Genomic DNA, 18216 nt, shown 5'->3' on the forward strand with positions numbered 1-18216 from the left:
GGAGACAAAGTGCTTCGGGGGAGGTAGAAAAAGTTCCTTTACTGATCTTTTAGCTGTACAATTTCCTATTCATTCCCCATCTTTAGCTTTTCATAGTTACACCATATGATACTTGGTTTTCCAACAATCTCATTTCCTCTGAACATCGATGAAGGCCTTCCATGCTTACCTCTTTCACCTTACTATTGCAGGGGAGGCCAATATCCTGAAGCTAGGATTGTGTTGGATTTGATAAAGGGGCTTCTCCTGCGAGCTTATAGCCTATTATTTAGCTTTGGTCTTGCATGGTCTGGTACATGCATTCAGGTGATGGTCTTAGTATGAATTTTCTTTGCTTCCTGCTATTCATCTGGAAACCAACCACCCTGAATTTTATGCCTGTGAATGAGTCACAAATATTATGCTGGTGGCATTGTCTATATGTGCTTTGTTGATTTCAGCAATCCACATGAGAGTTATATTCAGTTGTATCCTTGTGCTGCTTGTGAGGAGTTTGAATGCTTCACCAACCTTATACAGAATATCGTTGCTCGGTGAGATGATATTTACCCAACCAACGTTTTTGCTATCTTTGAAGTGGAAACCATCTGTGGCTATGATGGCAGATGAAAACGGCTTTACACCACATCCTTTAAATATGTACTGATAGCTGTTGTTTTTATGCTTTACTCTCTACTCAAGTTTTATATTTTTTTATCTCGGCTGATTTCTACAGATCCCAGCGACATCAGATATTTATTCCACATGGAAAATTCTGAGATCTGGTGGTGAAATATTATCTCAGTGGTAACTGTATAGCACCTGTTCATCAAAGGTTGTCTTTTGGGGCACCTTTTAGGCAATCCTTGTTTTACTGCAGTAGCTCAAATTTTGAATGCATGATATTTATGCTGCAAGACTAGTGAATAATTTTGCTTGTAAGTAAAGTTGGTGTTCTTTAATGCTCTTAAAGCTTGTGAGTTATAATAGGGCTTTCATGGTTTCATGGGAGTGGCGGAAGTACATCTCGTGACAAGTCTTAAACATGTGTTTCCATCTTTTCAATCTTATCTTGTTCTCTAGTATTCGTACTCATCTTCGGTAAAGCAGAATTCAAGATGAAGCAGAAAAGACTTTTGTAGAGCAAAAGTAGATTGCAATGCATTGGTGCCTTTGGTATCTCTGGTTATCATGGTGTTACTCTGTTTGGTAAACTTGGGTTGTCTGTCAAAGGTCACAACCGGGTAGTTTTACTGTTTCTTTCAGAAGCAAAGGATGGTGATGGTTTGTCCTCATGAGTATGTCTGTTACTGGAAAATGCGGAACATGGCTGTGGTTTTGGCAGGATTGGTAACCATTTGTATGTGATTACATCATTTTCTCACCCTGATAAGGGACGATTACACTTTGCTTTAGATTTCAGCTTGCTACTGCCTCTACATTTCATCAAAATATCATCAGCAAAGGTTATTCAAGGCGGTTATTAGATCCGTGGTATAGAAGTTCAAGTGAATTTAGGAAGCTGCTCAGTAAGAGGAATGACTTTATATTCAACCAAATGTGTCCCAACAATTGGGGACAACTATTAGTTGGTGTGTTGTCCCAATACTTGTAGTATTACTGTGTGGTTTTTCATTGCACATGAACAAATCTATCACAAGGTGTGTGTGTTGTCCCAGTACTTTTAATAATATTATTACAAAAGTCAATAACTAAGGTATTTCTAAGTATTTAATTCATTCACGAATATACTTAACAATAATCTTTCGGTATATTTAAACAAGAAAGAAAATTCAAGCGATTAAGTTCTCTGTATATGGAAATTTATTTAGAAAGGTTATTTTCCCTCCTTAGAGTAAAATATAAAACTACTTTCCAAAATAAAAACAAAAACTAAGTTTAAACTACGTATTAGCTTCAGTAAACATTGTTTCATAGGATGATCATCTACTATGTATCGACAACAACTGTAAAAAAAAATATTGAAGAATAATGATGTTATAAGAAAGCAGAGATATTCATGTGTTTTATAAAATTTCTTATTATTATATTTGCTTTGGAAATTTTTTGAATTCAGTTACCATTAAGTACATCATATATATGCCAATCATTTATGTAAGTGGAATATGCATTTTCTACAACTGAAAACACAATATGTAAGCCACACTTAGATAAATAGATAGATGTGTACTTCTCAATGAAATCTCTTGCATTATCTGCACAAACATTGTCTGACCTCAAGCATAATTCTGAGGGAACAATTGTTCGCACACATGCCAGCGAATTGATAGGTATTTTCATCTCTTGTACTTTCTTTTTTACATAATAAGCATTTTTTGTTTGTTTATTGTTTTGTATTAGAAGTTTCGTTTATGATGGGAAAAAAGGGATGCATGCTTATAAATTAAGATGTACAATTAACCGACTTGTACGCTAGGGAACCAATGATTTTGAATACAAAAATATAATTTCAACGCTAAAAATATTAAGATAAATTATTTTACTTTGAATTACAAAACAGCAATTGGAAACTTTAGTTTTTCAGACCGAATAATTAAACTTACTGGTAATACAGAATCGCATGAAATTCTATGAATAAGAAAAAAAAATAGAAAGTCTAATGTAAGAGTTTCACACGACAATAACTTTTTAGTTTTTATCAACTTGCTTATGTGTTTATAGCAGCGTGTAATATATTTGTTCCATTCTGTTACCACAAAATTTGTTATTCTTATGAAATAGACGCAGTAGAGAAGTAAGATCTTTTCAACGAATTTTGTCAGTTTCTCGAGCCACCATTATCGATTAAATAAGTGAAATTACGTATTATCATTTCTGCCAAAAATATATCTTTAGCGCATACCATGCTTGTTATATATACTAACGATTTTTGTTTTCTGAGAATTATTTTGCCGTAACACTCTCAGTAAACAGGCATACTTTATATATATATTACAAAGGGCTTGTTTATTTGTCGTAGACTAAAGCCACATTGAGCTATTTACTGTGTCCACCGCGGGGAATCGAACCTCAGATTTTAGCGTTGTAACTCTATAGACTTACACCTTTCCCACCGGGGGACATTACAAAAAGATTATTTTAAGTGCCACTAGGATACAAGCAGTTCACGATTCCTAAGTTATTTTCCTTAGAAGTGAGCCAAGAACATCAGAAGTTTCCAGGAATAGTTTACGTCATACATATAAGTATTCTAGTATATACTGACTTGTGATGTTAAACAATGTGATATGTACATACACTTGTCGCAACAGCATTTCATGAATTACTCTGTGTTGCGAAACGTCATAGCAACGACTTCTAGATATGATGTTAAACGCTATCATACACATACACACAATAACATGTCACAACAGTACTCATGAATTTCCGTGTTGTGAAATGTTATAGCAACACGTACTTATTTCTCAGATTCAAGTTAGTCTCTAGTTTCAAAGAGCTATATTATTACAGATCAGATTTACACTTAAACTACATGCCTGACTGAACTGCATTTAATTTAAGAACTAAAGTGGCAATTTTACCGATACTTTCCTCTTTGTAATTCGATAAAACTTACTACGTAAATACATTTTGACCCGTGGGTTTAACACTGTAAAAATCAAATCATGTACGACCTAAAACATTTTACCAGAAATTAAGTGTCTTGTGGAAACTTCTCTCCAAAATACCTTTGTCTAATGTGAAAATGAATCTGTTGTGGGCAGAGCACAGATAGCCCATTGAGTAGCTTTGTGCTTCATTACAAACAATACTTTGATGTATTTTTGTTTTTATTGCTTCGTTGTAAAATCTTTTCGAGATAGTATATCAACGTTTCCCCTTTTTATAAATATGTAGGTGTAAAACATTAGAAAAATACTTGATAAAAGAACCATCTGGAAGTGAATTAGTCAATATTACTTGGTGGGTAGAATGATAAAAATATTGTGTGGTATTCTCTGAAACGCTGATATTTTACAGGAAAGTGTAATGCCGTAATAACTGGAGATACGGAAGAAAATGTATTCCAGAACTTAGCGGCATTTTTAATCTAACTGTGTTTTCAGAGATAACGTGAAACCCTCCTTAACATTTGTTTTTGGGATCGATCTGGCTGGCATTGAGTGTTTTTATCACAGAAATACAGTTGCACAGGCAGAATTAGCTGAGAACTTCCACAAAGATTTTTATCCCCCAAATTCCAATGCTCGGGCAACGTCAAAGACAACTATCTTAATCGTGTAGGTGACATCACTAAGACGTAATTAAAGATGGGCCTCTCTATCGATGTCTAGTCAACCACCATTTGCTAAAAATTTTAGCTGGAATGATTGTCTCATTCAGAGTGCCTAATACACTATATCAACCACGAACTCTAACTCACTCCCGTGTATTTTATTGGGACGTACCAAGTACCACCTGTACAAACTGATCTCACCACCAAATATTTGAGCACGGCAGAAACAGACATACCTTGCCTTCGATACTCCTGCTTAACAGCCAGGTGGAACTGTAGGTTTCACATTTTTATAGTGGATCCTGATATGGACAGTAGCCTACCAGCCCATAAAGAAGGTGCTTCAGTGCTCTTGTTTAGAAAGCCACCTCAGAAGAGGCATCGGAAGCACTTGTTGTGGCAAAACCGTCATGAGAGGCTATGAAAAGTCTTCCTCAACTACTGTTAGTCAGCATGGTTGTGTTGAAGTCCTCAGATGTGTTTGTAGCTGGATAACCTTCACAGGAACTTCTGGTGATGCAGGATGGTCTGGTCGAGATGCTGTGAGCTTCCTTCTCTCTTGCAGCTTACTCGAAGTTATAGCCTTGAACCTGGCCATCACAGAAAAATGACCTCTGACAATGGGCGAGTAGTGTAGAATAAAATTAAGAGATACAAAAGGCAATTTAACTGCATGTGTACGATATATATACAATTGTAGTGAATTAAATCTCTTCACTTTTCTGAGCTAAAAGAGAAATAAACATGGTATTTTTCCAAATACCACAGCTGTGTATCTAATAAATTGAAACTCCTTTTTTTTATATAGAATATGTATGTGGTCTGGTTGACTCAGATGCTCATATTACAATGAATCTTTTGAGTCAACCAGAACACATACAATATGCCACCTCTGGGAGGCACGCACACATTCAGTAGTTCCTCTACTCTTGTAATAAAATGAATTGGAGCAAATATAGAAAGACAGATGTCAGAAGCGTAAGGCAACAAAATGTCCGACGTGTTACTAGTGCAGCGTATGTGGATGCGATCAATACGGGGTACCAGTTGCAGAAAAAACAAGCCAGAGAAGAACTTCCGTTAATAAAACGGCCGAAGAGAAGTAAGTTTATCTATAGACAGGCCATGTTCTCAGAATTGTCGGAACACGTGGACAGCCATGGAGAGAGAGTTGAGAATGATTAATTTCATAGAGATAGAAAACCACTATACCATTATATTCACTGACAAAAAACCACAGCCACGACCCCTAAATCAATCCATACATATCCCTTTGTTTTATTCCAACTTTTCCGGATCGCTTTGTGGTACCTATCAGGACTTGTAAATGAGTCAGAAATTCCTTGTTAAATAAGCTATTATAATCTTACGCCTACGTAAGCATTTCTGTAAAGCTGAGATCATCAAATATGGTAGTTCTGTAAATTATTATTTTAAAAACTCCGATTTGTCTAGAAATAAATAAATATATATTCTAATTATAAAAGGTTACGTTTTAAGGTCTCAATACTGCTTGAAATACGTTATTTTATATATTTTTTCATTTTGGCGAGGTTCGTCATTTTTTTTCCTTGATGACAGGATATGCCAAGGCACCGTCGGTCAAACAGTGACCTGGATAACGAATTCGAAATTTCTGCATCTCCCTGGACAATGGATAGCGATTCTCCTCCACCAAAACAGGTATTTTATTTTTCTACATGAAGTAAACATAACATTGAATATAACGATTTTTAAAGATATGTTTATGAATATTATTTGTACTCAAAAATTTATTAATTCTTGTAATAATATGTTATGTGCCAACCATAATCTATTTGACTATTTTTATATATTATGGAAATTTTTACAATAAATCTTTTGTTTTTTACTTTGTAGAAATCAGATGAGAATGATTATTCTACATTTTTTATCTTATATAGCTAAAATTTACAGATATGAATTTTCAAAATTGTCCATTAAACTACAAATGAAAAAATATAACAGCATGATGTTTTTTACATAAATCACAAATGAAACTGTGAAAATCATTAAGTTTATTAAAATAAGTATCCATAGAACACAAATTAAATAATGCAAAATTAAAGCATCGTGTCAGTTACAAGTTATATCCGTTTATAATACAAATGAAACAATATAAAATTATCGTGTTTATTAAAAGAAATACCTCTTAGATAACAATGTTAAGTTGAAGTAGTTCAAGAAATATCTGCTTAGATAATAACTGAAACAATGTAAAAGTATCGTCTGCTCATTACAGATAATATATCTTAGAACACAACTGAAACAATTTTAAAATATCGTGTTTATTACAATAAATACCACTTAGGTGATACATAAGAATTACAAACAATTAGTATTTGCAACTAAATGATCAGTTTAACTTTATGTAATACAGTATTAAAGAATATACAAATGTAAAGCAAATAAGTTGAATAACGCATTATTATTTTATATTTTTTTCAAACAGGACAGAACACTTTGTTTTTATACTACAGTAAATATATCGTCGGAAAATTGTTAAGTATTGTTCCTAATGCCCTGTTATTATACCCAAAAATTGAGTAAAGTTATTTGGCTTCTTTAAAGCCTTATCAGTTTTCATAAAAGCCGGGAAAACCTCAGTACATTTCACATAAGAATAGTGCACTAGCAGAGCTATGATTATGGTGTTCAGTCTGCCTCCTTCTGTTCCAAAGCATCGTTTCACCACATTAGCTGCATGCTTGGGATCATTGTCTTGCTGGAAGATGAATTAGTTCATGGGCCAGATATAGTCACCGTGTACTCTCCATAACAGTACAAGACCGGTATTTTTTATTCCTTAGAGTTCATCCAACAATAAAAAAGATGTTAACAATAAATATCTTGGAATAAACTTCATGTTTGGATCCTGTTTTGATAGTAGAGGTCGTGTAGCTTGCGACAAGTTTTTGGTGCTCTAGAAAACCAGGGGTGTCATTACTTCTGGGCCTATTTTTCAATGTTGTGGGAATTATGACTGTGAATGATTAATATTACTTGAAAGAGGGAATATTTTCCTTCACAATAGTATATTATTGGTCTATTTACAATAAAGTATCACCAAAAAATAGCTACTAGATGTACATACTAAAATATCTCTCATGTCCGTTTGTTAAAATCACGACTTTAATTAATGAACATATAATGTTATTTTTTTAGTTAGCGAGAATTAACATTTGATTATAATAAATATTATAAATTCAAAGTAGGAACACGAATATTTTCATATTTTTGTAGCTATATCATGAGAATATATGAAAAGCGAAGGTATGATCATATATGACATTTCTTAATAAATGAAAAAGTGCACATTTCAACTTTTTAATAAAAAGAAATAACCAGTTGAACAAGAAAACAAAGCTAAGTATGAATGAAAGGTCTTGACTGTGTGACGGATTTGTTATTACATATTTATTTTAATATCAACATTTGTTTAGATTAACTTTATATTTGGAAACATACATAGCTTATACTATTAAATATGTATTGCGAAACTTCCGCCTATTCTCCAAAGTTGTAGAATATTCTCGAGAGTAAGAATCAACAATATATATATATGTGTGTACATAAACGATTGTATTAGCGTCATTATTGTTACGTAAAACTGAAAATTCGAGAAACTCTCCATACGCCTATAAATATAACCAAAGTGCGGCGCCAAAAGGAGTATCTATTATTAGTTTGCTATAGTCAGTGTGCTATAAACTGTGGAAGCTATAACTGTGATTGTTATAACGCTTATTAATCGGAAAACTTCAGATATTTAACCAGGAGCACTTTCAAAGTTCGAACATTACAAACTATTTAACTTCAGTGGATTCACATCGGACATTAGTATTTTTACGAAAACATTATATAACTTCAACGTGGAAAACTCGGCGTGTGTGGCTGGTGAATAACGAAGGACAAAGCTAGCTAGCTCCCTTTTAAGTGAATTATACCTACGTCAACTCGTAATTAACTTACTCATCGTGAACCCTCGATAAAATATCGAAGAAGTTCCAGACTAGAAAGAAGACTTTATATTGCTTGTAAGTTTGTGAAACATTTGTTTATAAATCATTGTTTGTAATAACTATTTGTAATAATTGTTTTTGTAAATTGTATTGTTATTTGTATATTCAAACATATTTGTGTTAAAAAAAAACTGTGTGTATCAATCTTGTTGGAAAATATCATAAACTGACTATATATCGGATTTTTACTTAACTGCTAAATCCAATTTAAAGTATCAGTTAACTCAGTTTCAGACCTTTCAAAATTGTAATACGTAACAACTGGAATATGTCATAATTTAACAAGAACGCATACAGATAATAATAACATAAAATGCAAATTAAATCACTATCTTGATTGAAATGTATCACTAATAATAACGGAAATACTATAAATTATCAGTATAGCATACATTTTATAGATCTGTCTCTGCTACATTTATACATAATATCAGAAAAGTCTTTAGTCTTCATCACAGTCCACATATCTGACAGCAAATTATCATCTGTCTCTATTAAGTTGCTGTGATCTTAGTCTTCGTCGAGAGAGCTTGGGTCGTTGCTTTCCCCGCTAACATCTTTCTTGGCGATTTATGTTCAAAGAATATGTCCTTCAAATCACAGAGGTTCCAGCTTTCCATTGACAACTAACCAACCATGCTCTTCTGTTGGCCTTGGTATATCTGGTTGATGGACATTGGCAGACTTCCAGATGCCAACCTGGTAATTAACCCGTCTAATATGCTGACGTAACAATTTCTTACATGGAGTTAGCTGTCTAATGTCGATGTTCCGGTTAAGACTTATACTGCCATCAGACCCTTCACATTCCTCCTTGACAGTAGCAAAACATCAACACTTTTCAAGCGTGGTTTATTATACATTGCACATGTCAACTCTTTCAAGCCTTTCTCTACATGATCTGGAACAATCCATAAACTTCCTAGTTTACCAAGAACTTCTTAGAAGGCAAGCATTGTCTGAAGGATTTTGATTGGTCGTACTTTACAATACCCTCGAAAGCACTTGTTGTATTACAATGCGTAAACACATGTAAAGCCATGAGAGCAGTACAAAACTCTTGACCACACCCCCGGGCAAGTTCTGTTATGTTGATGAGTCAGTTTATACTTCTAGTGTCTGTGTGAAACAGTATAGTTATCTCAAAGTGTGCCGAATGTCTTTTGATGCGCACAACTAAAAGCATTTGTCATTTCAGACCTGTATTGTTGAAAATGGCATAAAAGTTAGTATAGTATATACAAACTGAATATATACTCCTTGTAGGAACCAGAATTAAGAAAATGTTTAAAAGCATATGCAATATATGTTGATATTCATTTTGCATGGGAACTTAATGGTGATGAAGCCTGCAAAATTATTACTGGCACATGTAGCCACAGTACTACAAATATGGATTTGGAATTTACTTTAAAATTGGTGTATGTTTTGAGCAAAAAGGTGGATATTTATGATTTAAAAAATATAATTTCAACAAAAAATACATTTATGTTTTTTTTTCTTTTGGCATTTAACATTAATTCTCACTAACTAAAAAGTAACATTGTATGTTCATTGGTAAAAGTCGTGGTTTTAACACAAACCAGACATGAACGATATTTTAGTATATACTTGTAGAAGCTGCTTTGTGGTGATAATTTATCATGTACGGACCAATAATATATCAATTTGAAGGAAAATGTTCCCTCTTTCAAGTAATATTAATCATTTACACACCATTGAAAAATAGGCCCAGAAGCTATTACGCCCCTTGTTTTCTAGTGTGCCAAAAACTTGTCGCAGGTTACACAACCCCTCCTTTCAAAACAGGGTCTAAACACGTAGTTTATCACAAGGTGTTTACTGTTAACACATTTTTCTTATTGAATGGACTCTAAGGAACAAAACAATACCGGTCTTATATTGTTATCGGGAAGGAGGGGGGTGTACGATGACCATATCTAGCCCATAAACTAAATCATTGCTCATTAGGTCTTGTTCTTGGGGGAGTGACATGATGGATGCAAATCTTTTTGGCCTGTCAGCAGTCAGGTTGCTAATAGATTTTATGTAGATCTCCAACGCCATTGGCTGAGATTGAGCCCACACTTGTACTTATCCCCTAGCATGCCTCACTGCAGAATTTGTAGGTTGATTGTCGTACTACCCTCCTTTCTGCCATTGGACACACTATAATTTGTTGTTAACAAACAATTTGGATTCATGTGTAAAGAGCAGTCTTCCCCAGCTTTGCTCATCCCATTTTTTTTAAGTCTTATTCTTATTTCATTCTTTTTTCTTTTTTGGTATAGTTCAATTTTTATACAGCAGATGGTGTGAGATCTCATAATATTTTCCATTATATAGTCATTATTTTCACCGTTTCCATAATTAGTTCCAATACTGTACATATTAGCAAACTTCTAAATATAACTTTTGAATGGGTGATATGTCAGATGGTGTTGTTGTCATCAGGTTTGGCTATTTTCCAGTAGTGTTTTGCTGTGTGAGCATATTCCGTTAGAGAATATATATTCATTTTGAAATAAAAAGTATTGTTAAGATTCTTCGCTTTACTCTGACTTGTAAAATGTATTTCGTTTCAAAGATGTGCACGTCAGCAATACCATTACGGTAGAATAAACTAAGGGTTTTGAAGGTAGAACGGTCAGTGATTTTTTTCTGTACTGATTTTAATATCTTTAAAACAAAAGCTACAAAGACTGAGAAAAACAACTTTGCTAACATAAACATGTTATATAAGAGTTCATCTTACGAGTTAGTGTTTTAAAGTTTAAATAGTTCCGTTATTACAAAAACAAACAGCGTGTTTAAGCAAAACCAGAATAGATGTATTAAGTTTATAAAAGCAGAAATGTGCTAGTTATTACAGGAAAACGTATGTGAACTAATTTTATCAAATAAAAACTTGTTAGATCACAGTACAAATAATAACAGTAAACATAAGGCTTATTAACGAAAGACCTGTTTGATCACAACATGAAAATTAAGAGTAAGTACCAGGCTTACTAAAAGAAGTCCTATTAGATCATAACAGAAACAATAACAGTAAGCAAAAGGTTTATTAAAGGAAGTCCTGTTAGATATCAACAGAAGTATTAAGAATAAGCACCAGGCTTATTTAAGGAAGATTTGTTTGAACATAACAGAAATAATAACAGTAAGCATCAATCTTGCTAAAGGCAGCCCTGTTAGATCACATGAAAATTAAGAGTAAGCACACGGCTTACTAATGGAAGACCTGTTAGATCATAACAGAAACAATAAGAGTAAGCAAAAGACTTATTAAAGAAAGACTTGTTAGATATCAACAGAAGCATTAAGAGTAAACACCAGGCTTATAAAAAGAAGGCCTGTTTGTTTATGACGGAAATAATAATAGTAAGCACCAGGCTTATTAAAGAAAGACCTGTTAGATCATTACAGAAACAATAAGAGTTAGCAAAAGACTTGTTAGATATCAACAGAAGCATTAAGAGTAAACACCAGGCTTATAAAAAGAAGACCTGTTTGTTTATGACAGAAATAATAACAGTAAGCACCAGGCTTATAAAAAGAAGACCTGTTTGTTTATGACAGAAATAATAACAGTAAGCACCAGGCTTATTAAAGAAAGACCTGTTAGATCACAAGAGAAACAACGTAGGAGCAACAGATTTACAAATAAAAATGTTAAGTCACAACAAAAACAACGACGTAACAATTTTATTAAACTTATCTATTAATTCACAACATGAAACACGTGTAAAAAATATCAAATTTATCAAAGCAAAGCCCCTAAGAGAAGAGTAAAGTAGAATCGATGTTCAAGTACTAATCTTGATCTGTTAAATGGAACAAGACTGGTATAGAAGAGGCAAACCGTGTAAGATCCCTATCAAAGTGACGTAAACCTGTCTAATTCATTGCGCTTTAAATAAAAATCATGTACTCATTTCATACATTGAGAACCTATCATTGTTTTTGTTTTTTTCCTTTAGGTAGAGATAACACCAGAAACACTGGAAAAATATTTTGAGCTAGAGAAAGAAATCCAAAGCTATGAGAAAAGGCATGTGATGGAGAACTACCAAGTTAAAACAGAACAGTTAGAGAAACTCGAACAGAAAGTGACTCAGCTAGAAGAGTGTGAAAACCACCTTGAAGAACACGCGTACGGGTTTATTTTTTGTTGTTCATAATAAGCATGCGCATGTTTCTTTTGTTACTTGAAAGAGACTAACCACACGCTTTTAATCAAAAGTAGAAATTGAAAATTTTTTAATTGTTTTTAAGAAGTCATCTAACTCTCTTTTCTTTGGAATATTTGTTGTTCTAATCATAGGGTAAATGACACACAGCGATTTGTTGGTGAATATAAAGTTAATTGACATGATTATACGTATGTGGTAGAAAATATAAGTATATGTTAACTGACATTCAAAGGAAATTGCTGTAAATGGGTCTTTTTGTCTTGGTAAAAACTTTGATGAGTATTTATTTTATTCTGTGATTTAACTAAGAGTAGTTAATTTTCAACGAAACGTTTCAAAATGCGAGAAGAGTTTTATCTCTCTACGCCTCTTTTTCTGGATAAAAACAAAACAAACAGTAACTTAAATAAATGAATTTTCAAAGAAAAGTTTCAAAATGCCAGAAGAGTTTATCTTTATCTCTCTATGTCCCTTTTTCCGAATAAAATCTGGAATTTAAAGAAAAAGATATTCACATAAACAGTCTAAGTTGGTATATAATCAGAGTGTTGATTGTTTAAAAATGTAACGAAATCGTTATCTTGTTTTAAGATTCCAATAGTGACTTGATATACCTTTCAGTTTTGTTGGTACTAAAGTTCACTTTTGTGACCTCGCGACCTCTATCAATGTTTTTTTACTAGATAAATAAATGAAATTTTAGCTGATTATTACAGGATGGTACTTCAAGCTGTGGTGGATGCTGATAGTGACAATGATCAATCGGTTAAACAGTTTCTCATGGAGAAAACAGAGAGCGACCAAGAATTAACAGCTGAACAAGAGGCTTTTGTAGACACTCTCAACCGTCAGGTACATGATTTTTGTTATTTTCCTAAATTATCTTTCCCTAAAACCGCTATGGACGCCACAGATTTTGTAAGGAAGAATACGACTCTTCAAAAAGATGTTATAAATACGAGTCCACAGACACACATTATAGTTTGTTAACAATATATATATATATATATATATATTGCACTTAGTTAATTCCTTCACATATGCAAGCCCCTCAGTGGCACAGCGGTATGTCTGCGGATTTGTACTGCAAGAAACTGGGTTTCGATACCCGTGGTGGACAGAGTACAGATAGCCCTTTGTGTTTAATAACAAATAAAAACAACACACATGCAGTATATATATATAGATATATATATGTGCGTGTTTTCTAAGATATTAAACGATATGTTACATCTTTTTCTCAAGCAGAAATTTTCTTAAGTTTCTTAAAAATTGCTTTAATAAAGGGACTGCTAAAACGTACTTTACAATTTGTCTACATTATTTGTCTTGTATTGTAAGTTCTGATTATATTTTAATTGTTTTGTGCACAATATTTTGTGTCTGCCTCTCATAGTTTCATATTATAAGTTTGATAAATACACAGACGTCATTGAAAACACACAAGAATATCAATTTTGATCAGAATGAATAATATGAACATTTAAATTCCAATACCAATATAAGAACGTAAATATTTTGATGTAGTAGGTATTAAAATAAATAGTTAATTAACTGTACCAAATCATTTGTTTGGAATTTTTGAACATTTAAACTTAGAAGCTGATATGAAGGCTGATATAACTGATATAATTTTAAATACAATTAATAAACTATCTTTAATCTAAGCATGAGGTTATAATTTATCTTTGTTTTGCTGTACTTTTATTAGTTGTTATTAACATAGCTACATTGTGGGCTACTGGGGCTGTGCCCCAATCAGCCTACTAGGATTGAGTCATACAATTTGTGCAAATCCGATGAGATTTTTTTCTAGAGTGGGGTATGGTGGATTGAGGGAGAGGAAAAACGGTACCTTTTCTTTTCAAAATTATGTAAGTTCAGAGATTTATTACGTTTTTATAAGAGTTATGGGATCGGTATGCACTTGAAAGTTAATCAGATAAACATAAAATTATGCTTAACACTGTCAAAAAAGTCGAAAGTTTATAAATTAGATATAATTGTATGTTTGGCTCAGTGGGAAACTTTCCTGGCTATGCCAGTGTTAGTGGTATAATACTTATAGAAGAAATTTTCGGACCTTGAATAGGAGACGTAACTTTATTTGCATGACACTATAGATGTATCTTTGTAATACTTTTATCGGTGTTGTTATTTAATATCTTTTACTTTTATGATTTTAGGAAATCAATAAGACAGAACTGATTACTACAACCAAACAACGAGATGTCCTGAGAAAAGATGTTGAAACTTTGGCTGCTGAAGGAGACAAACTAAATAATCTTTATGAAGAACGTGACAAGTTTCTTGGTGAATTTCGTATATTTGTGACTTTATTATCTTTTATTTCATTTTAGCTTTATATCTGTATTTGTAAATTTTAAGTGATTATCTACTCCATTTCCAATCTTTTCAGTTTGAAGTTACTTAAGCCTTTAGACACCTTGTATGAGGACACCGTCTAATGATTTAATATAAGTCTTAAATAATATTCATCATGAGGTACCGTATTTCACTGAGGACACCGCCTAAGAATTTAAGATAAATCTTAAATACTAGTCACTATGAGGTACCTTATTTCATTGGAATATTTTCTTTGGAAAATCTAAAGAGCAAACTACGTTGTTTAGTTTTAGTTATTGCAACTCATATTTTGTTGTTGAAGATATTGCATTTTCCGGTGACAGGAAAACATCTTAATTTAGTATTTCTACATGTACCTCTAGAACCACTAGCTTAAACTATTGTGATTATCAACTGGACTTGATTACACAAAGACAGAGAATAAAATTAGTTCACCCCAATGTCAATGTTTTGAGTGTTGGTATCAAGTGGTATCCTTCGTACCATTAGCCTGTGAGTTTTATACGATAAGTTTTTGAATGTTATTTATCACGTAACGAGCTTCCTCTTTCAAGTGTTAAGGTTAAGTTCTTCTCTCAGTTAGATACTTTTTTGGAATCGCTTATAGTTAGTAGCTGAATCTTTCCATGGCATACCTTATTTAGGTAGTTAACAGTTGTATCTTGTGTTTCTTCGTTTACCAGATGGTATTTTTGGAGGTGAATATGGCAGCGAGCTTGAATACACTCTAGAAAAGGAACTAGATATGTTAAAGGAACAAAAACAGCAGGTGGATCAAGCCTACTTTAAATGGAAACGAAGTAATGTGATGGCTAAACAGGCTACTAGTCAATTAGGAATGGGAGTCCAAAAATGGAAAGACCTGCCTGAGGTGGCTGTAAGGTATGATCGGCTGTTGTTTTTTTTATAAGTTGAAAGCTGTTTTTATTATTTTTAATGGCATTCCATTATCATTTTAACAGATTTTAGGGAATTATCTATGAGAGCTTTACACGTATTTTATGATATAAAATACTGTTGTAGCTTATATTTTTAATCTCGAAATTTGTATTGTTGTATAGCAGAAATGAAGTTTAACGTAATCTTATGACAATGGTTTTGGTGTCTGGAAATTTTTCCAAAGTTTAGAAAACAATCTGAGAGATGTACAAAATCGAGTTAGGCTACAGTTAGTGAGTGAATTATTGAGTTATACAGTTACTGAGCAACCAATGCATGAATCAGTCACTATGTTTGTCGTTGTCAGCCACTTATCCAGTTAGTTCATTACTGCAATTATTGAGTTTCTGTTCTAAAAAATAAATATTAGAACAAAATTAGCAAGTAAGTAGAACTTCTATTAGACGTTGTTTATTTGTGGGCTAACTATGCTGTGTTAACCGCGGGTATTGAAAGCCGGTGTTTAACGCTATTAAACCTCAGACTTTTCGCTGATTCACCAGGGAGGTGATGCCTGTCGGTGTACATCGTTTACACTCATCGTGTAATTTGAAGTTGAAAAAATAAAACGTTTTTGTTACTTTACGTAAATCGGCCTTTCTATTGTTGTTTTTCCCAAATAATCCAAAAGGACCAGCCCAACAACAGAATTCATACTCAACTTTAGACTGACAGCACCTACTCGAAAATTAATGGAAGTAATGAAACATTGGAAAGAATATCAAGAAGAAAGAGACAGAAAACTAAAATAAAACCAAGAAGCAAGAGACAAAAGTTAAAAACAGGCAGAAATTTTGGATAAAGAGACAGGAATTTAAGAAATAAATTACAAGAAGGATACGAACAAAAATTGATTTGATTGAAAACAAGGTCGAGGACTGTTGTTGTTGTGTTAGTGTAAAGATATAGAATAAACTATTTGCTCTCTATTCACTGTGCTGAAGTTAGCCCCGAATTTTAGTGTTGTAAGTCCCTAAACCTAGTGCTGACCCACCGAATAACAGGTCATGGAAGCTATAGAAAATGTACAGAAGTATTGTAAAATAATAACGTCGAAAAAATATTAAATACAAGAACGAAGTGAAAAGGGAAGTATAAAGGACATCAAAGAAATACGGAAGAATTACACCAATACTAAAAACTATGGGAGATACACGAAATGACATAACGACGAAATAAACTAGCTAAAGACTGAGTTGGCAAACGTGAGGATCAAACCAACCATATCATCAGATAAACGTACAACTATTAAGCGTTAATGGTCAACTTATCAAATATATGTGGATTGTTACATTTGAAGGAAGATTCGGAAGCAAAGATCAGGAGTAAAGTAAAGAGGAAAGACGTGACCTTAGCTGAAAATGTGGAAGTTATGATGCTTTAGTAGATGATACGTCTTTAATGAAAGCAGTTTAGTTGACTATGGAACCAGTTAAAGTCGTAAATAAACAACCAAGTATACCATTCAGATATTATGGGATTGTCAGTTCGAATAGTTTAGGAATATCAACTCTCTCTCTGATGGAGGTCTGGAAGATTTAAAACGATTAATATAACAGCTGTTAACTCAGAACAGAAGTAGTAATCCACAGGATAGAGGGTGTTTAAATTGGAACTTAAAAGCAAAAGCCTTTAGGAAATAAAAAAACTGCTCACAAAGGATTACAGAAAAATTAAATTGCTATAAATTGGTAAAACATGAACATTATATCCGAAACTGTGATGAATCAGCCGTTGATATAAATCAAGAAGACGATATCCGGAGGATGATAATTCTCCATCTGCCCCAAATTTGATAAGAAGTGCCTTATTTCAGGAAATCAGTCCACGATTAAATGGATTTATTGATTGGATACCTTTTAACGTGGTTCGGCTCTAAAGCTTCACTTGTTCGACCTGATCTGGTAAGAAAGCTGGAAAATTGTTTCCAGAGATGAATCAAGAAGATGGATTGATGCGAACACCAACTGGCCATAGAGTTCAGCAAGAGGAAAGCTAGAAATGATCTTTAAGGCCATTTACCTGAAGATAACTCCCCCAGTGATAAAATGGAAATAAATGATACAGGACAAGAGGTTTTTCCATCTTAGCACCTAGATCTCGGAAGAGAAAACCTCAAGGAAAAAATATATTAGTAAATGAACAGGTTGAGGACTATAAATAAAAAAAATGTATATTTTGTTTCATTAACCACATTTATGATGGAATTTTAAGTTTTATGTATTTTAGCTAATGATTTAGTAATTGTTGTGTTTAGCTTTATGAAAACAATTTTTTTAATTGTCAAGAGTTATATTATCACTAATAATTGAAGTTTAAGTTTCATGTTCATAAGTGTCTTGATGGAATAGGATTGTCAGAGGGATTTCACAATTAATGTCGCTTTTTTTAAATGAAAAAACCTGAACAACTTATATATCAAGACAAAACATTTATTAAATGAAATAATCTCCATTATTGT

General features: G+C 33.0%; 1 protein-coding gene across 1 annotated transcript in view; it reads left to right on the forward strand.

The window, feature by feature from the left end:
• The window catches only part of LOC106458330, a 51199-nt gene that overhangs the window by 17063 nt on the left and 15920 nt on the right, over positions 1-18216 (forward strand). Inside the window, exons 3-7 of the mRNA XM_022384912.1 lie at positions 5798-5899; positions 12237-12409; positions 13166-13301; positions 14636-14762; positions 15500-15698. Coding sequence (XP_022240620.1) covers positions 5798-5899; positions 12237-12409; positions 13166-13301; positions 14636-14762; positions 15500-15698 — 737 coding nt within the window. The remainder of the gene's footprint in view (positions 1-5797; positions 5900-12236; positions 12410-13165; positions 13302-14635; positions 14763-15499; positions 15699-18216) is intronic.

Source organism: Limulus polyphemus, unplaced genomic scaffold (genome assembly GCF_000517525.1).
Source record: "Limulus polyphemus unplaced genomic scaffold, Limulus_polyphemus-2.1.2 Scaffold22, whole genome shotgun sequence".
Taxonomy (NCBI): domain Eukaryota; kingdom Metazoa; phylum Arthropoda; class Merostomata; order Xiphosura; family Limulidae; genus Limulus; species Limulus polyphemus.